The sequence below is a fragment of the Carcharodon carcharias genome, chromosome 15 (genome assembly GCF_017639515.1).
Source record: "Carcharodon carcharias isolate sCarCar2 chromosome 15, sCarCar2.pri, whole genome shotgun sequence".
NCBI lineage: Eukaryota > Metazoa > Chordata > Chondrichthyes > Lamniformes > Lamnidae > Carcharodon > Carcharodon carcharias.
The window spans coordinates 99,267,321-99,286,076 of NC_054481.1; the positions used below are offsets into that span (position 1 = coordinate 99,267,321).

Sequence of the window (18,756 nt, forward strand, 5' to 3'; positions counted from 1 at the left end):
GTGTCAGCGCTAACACTCCCGGGTTCAGACAGTGACAGCGATAACATTTCCAACTTTAGACAGTGACAGCGCTAACTCTCCCGGGTTCACACTGTGTCACCGCTAATACAACCGAATTCACACAGTGATTGCGCTAACTCACCCGGGTTCACACAGTGACAGCGCTAACACTTCCGACTTCACACAGTGTCAGCGCTAACACTCCCAGGTTCACACAGTGACAGCGATAACATTTCCGACTTCACACAGTGACAGCGCTAACTCTCCCGGGTTCACACTGTGTCAGCGCTAATACAACCGAATTCACACAGTGATTGCGCTAACACTCCCGGGGTCATACAGTGACAGCGCGAACACTCCAGAGTTCACACGGAGACAGCGCTAACACTCTCGGGTACACACAGTGACAGTGCTAACACTCTCGGGTACACACAATGACAGTGCTAACGCTCTCGGGTTCACTCAGTGACAGCGTTAGCACTCCCGGGTTCACACAGTGACAGCACTAATACTCCCGGGTTCATAAAGTGACAGTGCTGACTCACCCTTATTCACACACTGACAGCGTTAAAACAACCAAAGTCACACAGTGACAGCACTAACTCTCCCGGGTTCACACAGTGACCGCACTAACTCTCCCGGGTTCACACAGCGACCGCGCTAACACTCCCGGGTACACACAGTGACAGCGCTAACACTCTCGGGTTCACACAGTGACAGCGTTAACACACTGAATTCACACTGACAGCGTTAACACACCGAATTCACACAATAACAGCGATAACATTTCCGACTTCACACAGTGATTGCTCTAACACTCTCGGGTACACACAGTGACAGTGCTAACACTCCCGGGTTCACACAATGACAGCGATAACATTTCCGACTTCACACAGTGACAGCACTAATACTCCTGAATTCACACAGATTGAGCACTAACACTCCCGGGTTCACACAGAGACAGCGCTAACACTCCCGGGTTCATAAAATGACAGTGCTGACTCACCCTTATTCACACACTGACTGCGTTAACACAACCGAAGTCACACAGTGACAGCGCTAACTCTCCCAGGTTCACACAGTGACAGCGCTAACTCTCCCGGGTTCACACAGTGACCGCGCTAACACTCCCAGGTACACACAGTGACAGCATTAACACACCGAATTCACACAATGACAGCGTTAACACACCTGAATTCACGCAGTGCCTGCTAACACTTCCAATTTCGCACACTGACAGCGCTAACACTCCCGGGTTCACACAGAGACAGCGCTCACACTCCTGGGTTCACACAAAGACAGTGCTCACACTCCTGGGTTCACATAGAGACATTGCTAACCCTCCAGAATTCGTACGGTGACAGTGCAAACACTCCCGGGTTCACGCAGTGTCACCGCTACCACTCCCGGGTTCACACAGTGTCACCGCTACCACACCCGCGTTCACACAGTGACAGTGCTAATACTACCGAATTCACACTGATTGCACTAACACTCTCGGGGTCACACAGTGACACTGCTAACATTCTCGGGTTGACGCATTGACAGCGTTAACACACCCCAAATCACACAGTGACAGCGCTAACAGTACTGAATTCACACCGTGACAGCACTAACACTCCCGGGGTCACACAGTGACACTGCTAACATTCTCGGATTGACGCATTGACAGCGTTAACACACCCCAAATCACACAGTGACAGCGCTAACAGTACTGAATTCACACCGTGACAGCACTAACACTCCCGGGTTCACACAGTGACAGCATTAACAGTACTGAATTCACTCAGTGACAGGGCTAACACTCCTGTGTTCACTCAGTGACAGTGCTAACAATCACGGGTTCACACAGTGACAGCGCTAACAGTACTGAATTCACTCAGTGACAGGGCTAACATTCTAGGGTTCACTCAGTGTCAGCGCTAACACTCCTGGTTCACACAGTGACAGTGCTAACAGTACTGAATTCACACAGTGTCAGCGCTAACACTCCCGGGTTCACACAGTGTCAGCGCTAACACTCCGGGTTCACACAGTGACGGCGCTAATACTTCCGAATACACACAGCGACAGAGCTAACACTCCCGGGTTCACACAGTGTCAACACTAACACTCCCGGGTTCACACAGTGACAGCACTAAAACTACCGAATTTACACAGTGATAGCGCTAACACTCTCGCTTCACCCAGTGACAGTGTTAACACACCCGAATTCACACAGTGACAGTGCTATCACTTACGAATTCACACACTGACAGCGCTAACTCTAAAGAATTCACACAGTGACAGGGCTAACACTCCTGGGTTCACACAGTGACAGCGCTAACACGTTTGAATTCACACACTGACAGAGCTAACACTCCCGGGTTCACACAATGACAGCACTAACACTTCCGAATTCACACAGAGACTGCGCTAACACTCCCGGGTGCACACAGTGACAGCGTTACAACTCCTAGGGGTCACACAGTATCAGCGCTAACACTCCTGGGTTCACACAGTGACAGTGCTAGCACTCCCAAATTCACACAGTGACAGCGCTAACAGTAACAAATTCACACAGTGATAGCGCTAACACTCGTGGGTTCACACGGTATCAGCACTAACACTCCCGTGTTCACACAGTGACAGCGCTAACATCCCGGGTTCACACAGTGTCAGCACTAACATTCCCGGGTTCACTGTGTGACAGTGCAAACACACCCGGGTTCACAGAGTGACAGCGCTAACACTCCCGGGTTCACACAAAGACAGCGCTCAAACTCTCGGGTTCATGTAGAGACAGCGCTAACCCTCCAGAATTCATATGGTGACAGCGCTAACACTCCTGCGTTCACACAGTGACAGCGATAACTTTTCCGACTTCACACAGTGACAGCGCTAACTCTCCCGGGTTTACACAGTGTCACCGCTAATACAACCGAATTCACACAGTGACAGCGCTAACTCTCCCGGGTTTACACTGTGTCACCGCTAATACAACCGAATTCACACAGTGACAGCGCTAACTCTCCCGGGTTCACACTGTGTCATCGCTAATACAACCGAATTCACACAATGATTGCGCTAACACTCCCGGGTTCACACAGTGACAGCGCTAACACTTCCGACTTCACACAGTGTCAGCGCTAACACTCCCGGGTTTACACAGTAACAGCGATAACATTTCCGACTTCACACAGTGATTGCGCTAACACTCTCGGGTACACACAATGACAGTGCTAACGCTCTCGGGTTCACTCAGTGACAGCGTTAGTACTCCCAGGTTCACACAGTGACAGCACCAATACTCCTGAATTCACACAGGGAGAGCACTAACACTCCCGGGTTCACACAGAGACAGCGCTAACACTCCTGGGTTCATAAAGTGACAGTGCTGACTCACCCTTATTCACACACTGATAATGTTAACACAACCAAAGTCACACAGTGACAGCGCTAACTCTCCTGGGTTCGCACAGTGATTGCGCTAACACTCTCGGGTACACACAATGACAGTGCTAACGCTCTCGAATTCACACAGTGACAGCGCTAACACTTCCTATTTCGCACACTGACAGCGCTAACACTCCTGGGTTCACACAGAGACAGCGCTCACACTCCTGGGTTCACACAGAGACAGCGCTCACACTCCTGGGTTCACATAGAGACATTGCTAACCCTCCAGAATTCATATGGTGACAGTGCGAACGCTTGCGGGTTCACGCAGTGTCACCACTACCACTCCCGGGTTCACACAGTGTCACCGCTACCACTCTCGCCTTCACACAGTGACAGTGCTAATACTACCGAATTCACACTGATTGCGCTAACAATCTCGGGGTCACACAGTGACACTGCTAACATTCTCGGGTTGACACATTGACAGCATTAACACACCCTAAATCACACAGTGACAGCGCTAACAGTACTGAATTCACACAGTGACAGGGCTAACACTCCCGGGTTCACTCAGTGACAGTGCTAACAATCACGGGTTCACACAGTGACAGCGCTAACACTCCCGAGTTCACACAGAGACAGCGCTAACACTCCCAGGTTCACACAGTGACAGGGCTAACACTCCTGGTTCACTCAGGGACTGTGCTAACACTCACTGGTTCACACAGAGATAGCGCACAAACTCCCGAATTCACACAGCGACAGAGCTAACACTTTCGAAATCACACAGTAACAGCGCTAACACTCAGGAGTTCACACAAGGACAGCGCTAACACTCCCGGGTTCACACAGTGACAGCGCTAACACTTCCGACTTCACACAGTGTCAGCGCTAACACTCCCGGGTTTACACAGTGACAGCGATAACATTTCCGACTTCACACAGTGATTGCGCTAACACTCTCGGGTACACACAATGACAGTGCTAACGCTCTCGGGTTCACTCAGTGACAGCGTTAGTACTCCCAGGTTCACACAGTGACAGCACCAATACTCCTGAATTCACACAGGGAGAGCACTAACACTCCCGGGTTCACACAGAGACAGCGCTAACACTCCTGGGTTCATAAAGTGACAGTGCTGACTCACCCTTATTCACACACTGATAATGTTAACACAACCAAAGTCACACAGTGACAGCGCTAACTCTCCTGGGTTCGCACAGTGATTGCGCTAACACTCTCGGGTACACACAATGACAGTGCTAACGCTCTCGAATTCACACAGTGACAGCGCTAACACTTCCAATTTCGCACACTGACAGCGCTAACACTCCTGGGTTCACACAGAGACAGCGCTCACACTCCTGGGTTCACACAGAGACAGCGCTCACACTCCTGGGTTCACATAGAGACATTGCTAACCCTCCAGAATTCATATGGTGACAGTGCGAACGCTTGCGGGTTCACGCAGTGTCACCACTACCACTCCCGGGTTCACACAGTGTCACCGCTACCACTCTCGCCTTCACACAGTGACAGTGCTAATACTACCGAATTCACACTGATTGCGCTAACAATCTCGGGGTCACACAGTGACACTGCTAACATTCTCGGGTTGACACATTGACAGCATTAACACACCCTAAATCACACAGTGACAGCGCTAACAGTACTGAATTCACACAGTGACAGGGCTAACACTCCCGGGTTCACTCAGTGACAGTGCTAACAATCACGGGTTCACACAGTGACAGCGCTAACACTCCCGAGTTCACACAGAGACAGCGCTAACACTCCCAGGTTCACACAGTGACAGGGCTAACACTCCTGGTTCACTCAGGGACTGTGCTAACACTCACTGGTTCACACAGAGATAGCGCACAAACTCCCGAATTCACACAGCGACAGAGCTAACACTTTCGAAATCACACAGTAACAGCGCTAACACTCAGGAGTTCACACAAGGACAGCGCTAACACTCCCGGGTTCACACAGTGACAGCGCTAACACTTCCGACTTCACACAGTGTCAGCGCTAACACTCCCGGGTTTACACAGTGACAGCGATAACATTTCCGACTTCACACAGTGATTGCGCTAACACTCTCGGGTACACACAATGACAGTGCTAACGCTCTCGGGTTCACTCAGTGACAGCGTTAGTACTCCCTGGTTCACACAGTGACAGCACCAATACTCCTGAATTCACACAGGGAGAGCACTAACACTCCCGGGTTCACACAGAGACAGCGCTAACACTCCTGGGTTCATAAAGTGACAGTGCTGACTCACCCTTATTCACACACTGATAATGTTAACACAACCAAAGTCACACAGTGACAGCGCTAACTCTCCTGGGTTCGCACAGTGATTGCGCTAACACTCTCGGGTACACACAATGACAGTGCTAACGCTCTCGAATTCACACAGTGACAGCGCTAACACTTCCAATTTCGCACACTGACAGCGCTAACACTCCTGGGTTCACACAGAGACAGCGCTCACACTCCTGGGTTCACATAGAGACATTGCTAACCCTCCAGAATTCATATGGTGACAGTGCGAACGCTTGCGGGTTCACGCAGTGTCACCACTACCACTCCCGGGTTCACACAGTGTCACCGCTACCACTCTCGCCTTCACACAGTGACAGTGCTAATACTACCGAATTCACACTGATTGCGCTAACAATCTCGGGGTCACACAGTGACACTGCTAACATTCTCGGGTTGACACATTGACAGCATTAACACACCCTAAATCACACAGTGACAGCGCTAACAGTACTGAATTCACACAGTGACAGGGCTAACACTCCCGGGTTCACTCAGTGACAGGGCTAACAATCACGGGTTCACACAGTGACAGCGCTAACACTCCCGAGTTCACACAGAGACAGCGCTAACACTCCCAGGTTCACACAGTGACAGGGCTAACACTCCTGGTTCACTCAGGGACTGTGCTAACACTCACTGGTTCACACAGAGATAGCGCACAAACTCCCGAATTCACACAGCGACAGAGCTAACACTTTCGAAATCACACAGTAACAGCGCTAACTCTCAGGAGTTCACACAAGGACAGCGCTAACACTCCTGGGATCACACAGTGACAGCGCTAATACTTCCGAATACACACAGCGACAGCACTAACACTCCCGGGTTCACACAGTGACGGCACTAACACTACCGAATTTACACAGTGATGGCGCTAACACTCTCGCTTCACCCTGTGACAGTGTTAACACACCCGAATTCACACAGTGACCGTGCTATCACTTACAAATTCACACACTGACAGCGCTAACACTAAAGAATTCACACAGTGACAGGGCTAACACTCGTGGGTTCACACCGTATCAGCACTAACACTCCCGGGTTCACACAGTGACAGCACTAACACTCATGGGTTCACACAGTATCAGCACTTACACTCCCGGGTTCACACAGTGACAGCGCTAACTCTCCCGGGTTTACACTGTGTCACTGCTAATACAACCGAACTCACACAGTGACAGCGCTAACTCTCCCGGGTTTACACTGTGTCACCGCTAATACAACCGAATTCACACAGTGATTGCGCTAACACTCCCGGGTTCACACAGTGACAGCGCTAACACTCGTGGGTTCACACAGTATCAGCACTAACACTCCCGCGTTCACACAGAGACAGCGCTAACATCCCGGGCTCACACAGCGACAGAGCTAACACTTTCGAAATCACACAGTAACAGCGATAACACTCCGGAGTTCACACAGAGACAGCGCTAACACTCCCGGGTGCACACACTGACAGTGGTAACACTCTCGGGTTCATACAGCGACAGAGCTAACACTTTCGAAACCACACAGTAACAGCGCTAACACTCCAGATTTCACACAGAGACAGCGTTAACATTCCCGGGTGCACACAGTGACGGCGTTAAAACTCATGGAGTCACACAGTATCATCGCTAACACTCCGGGGTTCACACTGTGACAGCGCTAACACTCCCGAGTTCACACAGAGACGGCGCTAACACTCCCGGGTTCACACAGCGACAGAGCTAACACTTTCGAAATCACACAGTAACATCGCTAACACTCCAGAGTTCACACGGAGACAGCGCTAACACTCCCGGGTGCACACAGTGACAGGGCTAACACTCCTGGGATCACACAGTATCAGCGCTAACACACCCAGGTTCACACCATGACAGCGTTAACACTCCAGAATTCACACAGTGTCAGCAATAACACTCCTGGGTTCACACAGTGACAGCGCTAACACGTTTGAATTCACACACTGACAGCGTTAACACTCCCGGCTTCACACAGTGACAGTGCTAACACATCCGAATTCCCACAGAGACTGCGCTAACACTCCTGGGTGCACACAGTGACGGCGTTAAAACTCCTGGGGTCACATGGTATCAGCGCTAACACTCCTGGGTTCACACAGTGACAACGCTAACAATCCCGAATTCACACAGTGATAGTGCTAACACTAACGAATTCACACAGTGATAGCGCTAACACTCTTGGGTTATCACTGTGACAGTGCTAACACTCTCGGTTTGGTACATTGACAGCGTTAAAACACCCGAATTCACACACTGACAATGCTAACACTAAAGAATTCACACGTTGACAGGGTTAACTCTCCCGGGTGCACACAGTGACAGTGTTAAAACTCCTGAGGTCACACAGTATCAGCGCTGACAATCCTAGATTGACACAGTGACAGCACTAACACTACCGAATTCACACAGTGACAGTGCTAACACATCCGAATTCCCACAGAGACTGCGCTAACATTCCCGGGTGCACACAGTGACGGCGTTAAAACTCCTGGGGTCACATGGTATCAGCGCTAACACTCCTGGGTTCACACAGTGACAGCGCTAACAATCCCGAATTCACACAGTGACAGTGCTAACACTAATGAATTCACACAGTGATAGCGCTAACACTCTTGGGTTATCACAGTGACAGTGCTGACACTCTCGGTTTGGCACATTGACAGCGTTAAAACACCCGAATTCACACACTGACAGTGCTAACACTAAAGAATTCATACATTGACAGGGTTAACTCTCCCGGGTGCACACAGTGACAGTGGTAAAACTCCTGAGGTCACACAGTATCAGCGCTGACAATCCTAGATTGACACAGTGACAGCACTAACACTACCGAATTCACACACTAACAGCGCTAACACTCCCGGGTTCACACAGTGACAGCGCTAACACTCCCGGTTCACACAGTGACCGCGCTAACACTCCCGGGTTCACAAAGACACCGCCCTAATACTCCCGGGTTCACACAGTTTCAGCGCTAACTCTACCGAATTCACGCAGTGACAGTGCTAACACTCCCGGGTCCACACAGTTACAGCACTAATACTCCTGAATTCACACAGTGACACCACTAACACTCCCGGGTTCACACAGACACAGCGCTAATGCTCCGGCCTTCTTACAGTGACAGTGCTGACGCATCCTGATTCACACACCGACAGCACTAACACTCCCGAATTCACTCAGTGAATGCGCCAATACTTTTGGGTTTACACAGTGACAGCGTTGACATTCCCAGGTTCACACAGTGACAGCGCTGACATTCCCAGGTTCACACAGTGACAGCGTGAACAGTCCGAATTCATACACTGACAGGGCTAACACTACCGAATTCAAACAGTGACAGCCCTAACACTCCCGGGTTCACCCAGTGACAGCGCTAACACTCCCGGGTTCACATAGTGACAGTGCTGACACTCCCTAATTCACACACTGACAGCGCTAACACTCCCGGGTTCACAAAGTGAGAGCGCTAACACTCGTGAATTCACACAGTGACAGCGCTGACATTCCCGAATTCACACAATGACAGCGCTAACACTCCCGAATTCTGACAGTGACAGCGCTAACACTCCTGAGTTCACACAGTGACAGCACTAACAGTTCCATGTTCACACAGTGACAGCACTAAAACTCCTGGGTTCACACAGTGACAGCATTAACACTCCTGGGTTCACACACTGACAGTGCTAACACTCCTGGATTCTGACAGTGAGAGCGCTAACACTGGAATTCACACAGTGACAATGCTAACATTCCTGGGTTCGATCCGACGTGTTTTGTTACTTTCTTCCCCAGGTTTGCAGTTGCCTACTGGTTCTTGCAACGTCTCGAACATCAGCTGCTGTCCTGAAACCATGAATAAATTCTCAACTACTCGGGACCTGTCCTTCCTACAGCAAATACAATCATTTTAGCGGAGCGGATTCATATGCCTCAGCTGATCATGTGATCTGAGTGTCAAGGAATGTTTCAATGAAATCCCTGCATCCGCTAATTTATTTTTTCAGTTCTCCTTTGAAGCCCCGACCTGTTTTGGCCAATGAGTCCTGGGGCTCTGGCCATCATTTTCTCAAATCTCCATTCTTCAAGCATATTTTGAATGATTTCCAGCAGGCTTTGTAACCAGAAGTGCTGCTCGTCATGTCCACACATGTGTTCCAGACGGGGGGAGAGATAAACTGAAACCTTTGCACCCTTTCCCTTAATGCCCACAATCAGTGTGATTTTGGAGAGGAAGATATGTTTGGTCCTTAGCACCTGGAGCATGTGCTCAATTAAGAACCAACAACAACAAGCTTTTGTGGGTTCAAACAAGGAGGGTTATTTATATACTCATACAACCTGAAAGACTAAATGCTATGTCAATCACTCCTGCAAACACAAGAAAGATACAGTTAAAGAAAATATTATTTTTTTACAAGATGTAAACCAGAAGAGTAGTTCACATGTTGAGTATGTAGTAGCTAACAGTCACTGCAGGTCCAATGAAGAACGGAGTCTTTTTCCACTATGAACTGTGGTTCAGGTGGATTAAAATAGCTGAAGTCAGATATCTGGATTTTTTCAGGATTCCCTCAAAGAGATGAATGTTTAGAGGGTCATGAAGCTGGTTACTTGTGGTTTCTGTGCCAGCAGGCCCCGTTTTGAAAGATAGGAATCAAGTTTAGCAGCTCTTTTAAAATGTTTGGTCTCCAAATTTTAAAGGCAAAGATGACACAGCTTTTGGCTGCAGCTGCTGTCTCTTTTGGTGTTCTTTGCAGACTGTCTAGGTTTTTTTGGTTTTCAGATAAAAACTTGTTATTTCCGGGCAGTTTCAGTCACATGACCGATATTGGTATTGTCCATCCAGAATGCTTTAGCTGAAAGCCATTGCTATACAATGGAAATAACGGATGTGTTCTTCACCTTACTCAGGATGAATTGGTTTCTGCCCAGTTTTCATTGTTAGAATTCCAACTCGGAAAAAGTGAGTCTGGACCCAAATAATAGCAAGTGTAAGTTCCACAAATAGTATTTGTCTTTATATGTTCATTCCAAGAGGAGCCCCCAGCCTGGGTGATGTAATTAGGAACTTTCTGGAAGCTTCAGACAGTCTGTATTGAAGTTGCAATGATTGCTTGACCTTTGGCGGCCATTTTACAGTTCATCACTGCCCATTGTAAAGAAAAGACAGTTCCAGAAACTTCTATATAAACAGAGAGTCTGTATTTAAAATTATGAATATGTCATGTCTTTACTGATATAACACCCTTGCTTCCGATGGGGGTCGGTGGGGTGGGGTGCAGGGATCAAAGGTCAGAAGCAAGAACTCGGGTTGGCTTTGATTTCCCACCCTGCAGCTCTGAAGCTAATTACATCACTCATCTGTTCCCTGGTTGAGAACAGCTGACAGCAGAACCTGGGAACCGTCTTAATTTATGTGACACAGTTCCACGCTAAGTGATGCATTCACCCATTGAGCGATCAGGGGAGTTGACAAATGCCTCTTACACCTTCTTAATGGTTCTTGTTGTGTTTACAGTGGCACTGGTGGAAAGCAATGCCAACCCTGCAGGCCTGCAGCTGGTCAGCACCTACCAAACCAATCGGGTTGGGGACCCTCTCGACATTGTAGCCCTGGCAGAGCAAATCCAAAAGGTAGGGATCCCTTCCCCAACCATCAATGCTGATTCCTCCCCATCTGAGCTGGACTACAATTCCATGGGTCATGCTCGCTCTTGCGTTTTTTTTTCCCGTGGCGGTTGTTCTTTATACAGGGCCTACACCAGGCTGTCGTGATGGAGGAGCCTCAGCCCTTGAAGTGTACAGTTAGAACGAGGACTGCAGGAGGATTGGATCACTGACCATGTTGCCATGGTGCATATGGCCATCCAAGTGCAGGGAGCAACAAAGAATGTGGCAGTGATGAATGACAGTACAGTCAGGGGGATAGATACTGTTCTTGGTAGCTGTAAGGTTAAGTTCTTAAGGTTTGGTTGTTAATCAGGTTCACACTGGTTGGTGAAGTTAAAACTAAGACACAGGTGCTTTCTTTGCTAGAGAGAGTTTATTGGCTTAGCTCACAGTCAGCACTACTCCAACGCCCTCACAGTGTCCCAGCTATCCCCATTTATAGGTGTACAAATACCCATCACCTGTTTAACAATGTAATTGCCATTGGATCTTAACTATGTAATTTCCATTAAACCTTAACAATGTAGTTAATAAGACATTTTCAGATTCTCCTATTTTCTTTTAAATTAAAACTTTTGAAAGCTCAAAAACAATCTTTCAAACTCATCTAAAAGAAATAAAATTATATATATTTTTTCATCTTCTACATCTCACATTTTAGTACGACCGATGCTGGCAATGTTGGTCCTCAACCTTTTTTCAGTGACACCCTTTGTCGAGTGAACATTGCCCCAAAGAGAACAGTTACCCACATAGCATTCTATGGACAAACATTTCGCAGATTGCCCCTTGTGAAGGATTTCCTTCAGTATACTGGTTAAGTACACTCCCATACCTATTGCATCTACTAACACCAGTGTTTCAATAGCTAAGGTGCTTTTAACCATACTTTTTACTTTTTTCGTTTCCCAGGCCAATGCACAACATTTATTATTCTTTCCCACTAAGAATATGACAAACCCTGCTGTGCTAGAATGTCCATCTGGAAGATTGGCATGTGAAGTATCGCTAAAAATGACCAACCTCATATCTTCTGGATCACTGAAGGCTGGAAACTTGTGTGCGTTTCTCCGAATTTAATTTCTTCAATGGTTATTTGCTCTCAGAACTTCCTCAGCTATAGCATGTTTCATCATAGTACTCAGTTCCAATGCGTCATAACCGGATCAGGTCTATTCTGAGTGAACAACCAGTTCAACTGTCCAACAAAACTTCTTAATTGCTCGGTTTCTTCCTGGGATGCAGAATATTCTTTTTGTGAGAACCTGGCCCAATTTATTGGGACGTAATTGAAGTTTTCTAATTCAGGCTATTGATTCAAATTCACTCCCGATTTATTCTGCTTAATGTCTAACCCTATATATTTAAGGGCCCCCAACACCTGACCTCCAATCTTAACTTCCTTCTGTATTTTACCTATTACCCATTGCTTATATTATGCAGAGCCTCCCCATAGAAAATCATCAACGTGCATCATAAGATGCCTGCTAGTTTTTCCTTGTGGCTCGAGTAGAACATTGCTGGGTCAGCCTTTAGCTGAATACCACCTGTTTTTAAAAGGACGGACCCTGACTGAGAAATGCCACACTCTGGATACATCATTCAACCCATAAACACACTTGTTCAATTTCCACAGTTTCCCTTCTATATTGCCAGCTTCTTTAGGTGGTTTCAAAATCACTCCCTTCTAAAAAAAAAACTCCCTTCCTAACAGCACTGTGGGTGTACCTACACCACATGGACTGCAGCGGTTCAAGAAAGCGGCTCACCACCACCTTCTAAAGGGCAGCTAGGGATGGGCACTAAATGCTGGCCCAGCCAGCGAAGCCCATATCCTGTGAATGAATAAAAGAAAACTCCCCTTTGAAATTTTTCACCCTGCAAAAATGCAGCTTTTATATCAATTGATTTCCCAGGGATATGTTGCTAAAAGAGCTAAGAAAATCTTCAAGCTTATTTTTCCTGCAGTAGGGGAGTCCACCCTGACATCTTGATCATCAAGCCTTGCTTCAAAACCCTGCGCTACTAGTCTAGCTTTAGCCTTATACATGCCATCAGGAAGTATCTTTTCTGTGCATATCCACCTGTGTGATAAGGCTGGCTGTCCCTTGTCTGGTATTTCAGTGTATACACAAAGTCTTTTCCAACTTTCCAACTCTGGTTGGCATCCTTTATCGACTTATCTTCTAATTTGTTAGTAGCCACTAAAACTTTTCTCAATCATAAGGGCTTCTACTTCTAGCGGCATCCCTAGCCTGTTTTATGGTCCTTGTTCTTGTCAAACTACGACCTCTACTCCTCTACTCACCCTCCTCTTTCTTTTTGGACTACTGCCACACGATCTCTCCCTCCTATGATCAGAATCCCTTTCACAAGTCTGTGATCTTTTCCAAGAGCCGTCGCCACTTTCTGGAACTTGCGCTGTATCTTCTGGCCTTCCACCTCTTTACCACATTTTGCCAATCCATGGTCCCTGTCCCTCATCATGCACATTCAACCAATGTTTGTATTTGCCAATGGCTTTTCCTGCTCTCCTTATAATGATGGCATTCCTCCACACACTGGTACCTGCTGGCATATATGTTATTCTAGTGCCAACTTTCAGTAGTTGTCCTTTGGGATAAATAGCCTTATCCTGCACTTCAGTGTCACTTTGTTCATATTCAGTCATCCCTTTATCGGCCGCAGTTTGCTCCTCGTAATTGTCCAACATAAGCATATGTGAGTTGCATGGTGTCTCTTCACTTTCTATGCCCTGTTCAGATTCTGTAGATGTATAATCAGTGCTAATTGGCCTCGAGGAATGTACCCTAACAGTTTGATTCCCATGTGGTAAAATCCCTGTTTTTCCACCACTGCCTTAACCTTACCAGGGGTGGTGCCGTAACATTCACTGAATTTTCTCCAAAACCTCAGCCTTGATATATACCCTTCTCCCTGCAGGCAGGGCATTCAGATGCTCAGAAAAAGTTGAATTAATCATAGTCCCTTCCAAGGCTGGGCGATGATCCCACATCACTGAAGGTGTTTTTGAGTTTCTCCCATAAACGAATTGACAAGGACCTTAGCCTCCAATCATTTGAAGTGAATTCTTCGCATGTACTGCCTAGGTCAGGGCAGACATCAACTTACAGCTCAGTTGATCAGCTAAGATTTTGTGAAGCCTTTCATCAATTACTGCATAATTTCTTTCACATGTCTGATTTTTAAAGCGACTTTCTGCTGATATGTTCATCACTATGATGTTCATATTTTCACACATACTTTTATATTCACCATTGGTAAACTCCACCCCCATTATCAGTTTGGAATTTAGACGGTGCTTCTAGTCCAGTTCCTTTTTTACCATTATCTTGTCCACAATTATCTTTTTTTTATTTACTATATATTACTCTTAGCATTCTGAATCTAGTAACCATGTCCACGAAGTGCAAGAGAAAAGTGCTTTTTGTCCTTAATTGATACCTTCAAGTCCATTGCTGCAACTTCATTAAAGTCTCTTGCTAAGGGAGGCTTACCACATGTCCATGATGGCATCCTCCTATACTTTCTACATATATCACATTTCTCACTGATCTCTTATACAAGCTTAGTACATTCATCATCCATTAACCCTGCATCCTTTAGTAGAATTTTTAACTTATGATAAATAGATAAGCAAACTACTGATGTACTTTTAAAACGATTTTCCTTTTTTCCTTTAAACCATCCATTGATGCCATCAATGCTTCTTTAACGTTGTGATTCGAAATGTTAGGTCTTGTTAAGGGTGTATAACAATGTCCTGATTGTGTAAACTGTAAATCTAAAGATTTCCCAAATGCAATTGCTTTATCGTGTTCCATATCTATTTTCATTTGAGCTTTTTTCATAGACAGCTTACTCAGTAGTAAGGGTATTTTGCTGGATACCATATCTGTACTGATAAAATGGTTTACTCTGGCTTTGTTACAAGGAATCAGCACTCTCTTCAGTGATTTTAGCGTGTTAGCATCCCAAGCCTGAACTAAGTAGAGCTTTCATATTCCTTAATCTCACTTAGGTCTTCACTATTTAGAGAATCCAGGTAACACTTTAACCGATCCACTACACATACTGTGGATGTACACCCACAGTCTAATACAACACAATTGAATGAATTCGCTCATAGAACACCCATCACTGGACTAAAACTTCTGGTGACCAGTACAATTCCTTCTGACTGATCAGTATCGTCACCTTCCCCTTCTGATCCTTCTTTGCCATATGTCATTTCAAAAACCCTGTTATCCCATTTCGCACAATTCATCACATAATGATATTTCGAGTCACATCTGAAGCACCCATTTACCATTCCTTGGTTATTCCTGGGGTTCATTCTCCTGCCATAGTTACCCAATTCCTGTCGTCTGTTAGAGCTACCAAAACGGTTTCTATCCTCATGTACTTTGTTTGTGGTTCCACTTTCATATTGATGTTTGCACCCCATATCTAAATGGTCTCGAAATGCTGTCAGTATCGAATCTGCCATCTTTTGTGTTACCACTGAATGTTCCATTGGTGCCAGGAAAGTGGCTGGAAATAAATGTTTCCCCCAAATGTTTTTTTTAAAGCTTCAGACATCAATTCAAAATTCTTCCTGAGAGTCTAGCTCCAGTCAACACCAGGAACCTATCTACGTTTGATACTGTAGCACAATCCAAGAATTTGAAGGCAAACACTGAATTAGGGATCTCCAAATAGAATTTCTGCAATCTGTCATATAACCTGTTAAATTCCATGATACACTATTCAATGGAATAACCATCCATCCTTCTAAGCTGATTAAAGCCTGACCATGCCTCATATGCGTTTAACAGGTCCTCTTCCTTATAAATTTTTTCCATAAGTTTTAAGAGATTCTCCAAACCTTCCTCAGTATTGAAATGATGAGCTTCTACCTCTAAAAATACTATTCACCTAATCCTGCTTTTGGTGGGAAGTGAAAGTGCCAAAGCCATATCTTGCTTTATCTTTGGTAAGGATGTAACCTGTGTCTATATACCTACTTCATTCTTCCATTGGTCATAAGGTTCAGTTTCACAGAACAACAGTATAAAATCATACCCTGATTCTTTAGCCATTCTTCTCAAAAATAACTCCAATAACAATCTTCTGCCTGAAAAGGTATCTTTCTTTCCAATTTTCACCCTTAGGCTAATCATCCTCTGCTACCATTGTTAATCAGGTCCATGCTGGTTGGTGAAGTTAAAACTAAGATGCAACTGCTTTCTTTGCTGGAGAAAATTTATTGACTTAGCTCACAGTCAAGACTACTCCAACCCCCAGTATTCCAGCTATCCCCACTTATAACTCTTTTAGAGTTAAAACAATTAAACTAAATTAACAAAATGAAGGACAAATCAAGCACAGCCCCTAATTCAGGTCAGCTGTAAAACTCAGAACAAAGATTAAAGGAAACTTACAAACTTTAAACCAAAATGTGATTAAAAGGGTCAATAAAACATCCCAGTCCCTGCGGTGCCCACCGAGCACGGAAGGCCTCGAGTGTGCTGGCAGACACCGCATGCTCCCTCTCCAAGGACACCCGGTTGCGAACGTAGCTGCAGAAGAGGGACAAACAATCGGGCGGGACTCCCCCCTCGATTGCCCGCTGCCTGGACCTGTTAATGGCCAACTTGGCCAGGCCCAGGAGCAGGTTCACGAGGAGGTCCTCCTCCTTCCCGACCCCTTCTGCACCAGGTGTCCATAGATCAGGAGCATGGGGCTGAAGTTCAAATAAAACATTAATAAAAGGTTTTTTAAATAACTAAAAAGGGAATGCAGCCTACCACACCCTACATAAGCGTGGTCCACGGACTCCACAAGACCACAAAAAGGGCAGGTATCCTGGGAGTCCGTGAACCTGTGCATTCTACGATTGTAGGGGACTGTTGCATGCAACACCCTCCAACCCAGGTCCCCGATAGAATATCCCCACTTATAGGTGTACAAATACCAACCATCTGTTTAACAATATAATGGCCATTAAACCTTAACAATGTAATTAATAAGATTGACATTGGTTGTCTGCCCACTGCCAGGGTGAAGGACATCTCCTCCTGGCTGGAGATGAACTAGGAGTGGAAAAGGAAGGATCCAACTGTCATGGTCCACATGGGAAGCAATGGCATAGGTGGAACTAAAAATGAAGTTCTGCAGAGGGAGTTTGAGGAGGTAGATTCTAAACTGATAAGTAGAACCACAAGGGTAATAATCTGTGGATTACTACTTGAGCCACATGTAAATTAGCATTGGGTCAAGCAGTCAGAGAGTTAAATACATGACACAAAGAGAGTTATGATTATGGAGGTATTAATAAGGTTCTTGGAAAATTATAGGATGGTCAAAATCAATTTGGCACTACAAAAGGGAAATCGCATTTGACAAAGTTTTTGGAACTTAGGAACATAGGAGCAGGAGTAGGTCATTCAGCCTTCAGTCATTCAAGCCTCCTCTGCAATTCAACTAGATCATGGCTGACCTCCTACCTCAATGCCATTTTCCCATACTATCCCCATATCCCTTGGTGTGATCAGTATATAGTAATCTATCGGTCTCTGTCTTGAACATACTGAATGACTGAGCCTCCACAACCCTCTAGGGTGGAGAATTCCAAAGATTCACTGCCCTCTGAATGAAGAAATTCCTCCTCATCTCTGTCCTAAGTGGCTTGTCCTTATTCTGAGACTGTGTACCCTGGTTCTAGACCGTCCCCACCCCCAATCAGGGGAAACATCCTTCCTGCAACTACCCTATCTAGCCCCTTAAGAATTTTGTAAGTTTCAATGAGATCACCTCCCATTCTTCTAAACTTTAGAGAATACAGGCCCAGTCTCCTCAATCTCTCCTCATAGGACAATCCCGCCATCCCAGGAAATAGTTTGATAAACCTCTGCTGCACTCCCTCTATGGCAAGTGTATCCTCTCTTAGGTAAAGGGACCCAAAATTGTACATAATACTCCAGGTGCAGTCTCACCAAGGATCTGTACAATTGAAGCAAGATATTTTTAATCCTGCACTCAAATCTTCTTGCAATGAAGGCCAACACACCATTTGCCTTCTCAATTGCTTGTTGCATCAAATGTTAGTTTTTAGTGACTTATGAACAAGGACACCCAGGTCCCTTTGGACATCAACACTTCTCAACCTTTCACAATTTAAGAAATACTCTGCACTTCCGTTCCTCCTACCAAAGTGGATAAACTCACACTTAACTACATTAAATTCCATCTGCCGTGTTCTTGCCCACTCGCTAAGCTGATTCAAATCCCTTTGAAGCCTCTTTGAGGCATCATCCTCACAAGACACATTCCCATCAAGTTTTGTGTCATCCACAAAC

At 46.1% G+C, this 18,756-nt stretch overlaps 1 protein-coding gene across 2 annotated transcripts in view; it reads left to right on the forward strand.

The window, feature by feature from the left end:
* c15h1orf50 (chromosome 15 C1orf50 homolog) overlaps nucleotides 1-18,756 on the forward strand; it is an 86,749-nt gene that overhangs the window by 39,566 nt on the left and 28,427 nt on the right. For both annotated transcript variants that reach the window (XR_005945253.1, XM_041205739.1), the window contains exon 2: nucleotides 11,244-11,359. Coding sequence is in view for 1 of the 2 variants with exons in the window: in XM_041205739.1 (XP_041061673.1) it covers nucleotides 11,244-11,359 (116 nt within the window). In the remaining variant the exon portion in view is untranslated. The remainder of the gene's footprint in view (nucleotides 1-11,243; nucleotides 11,360-18,756) is intronic.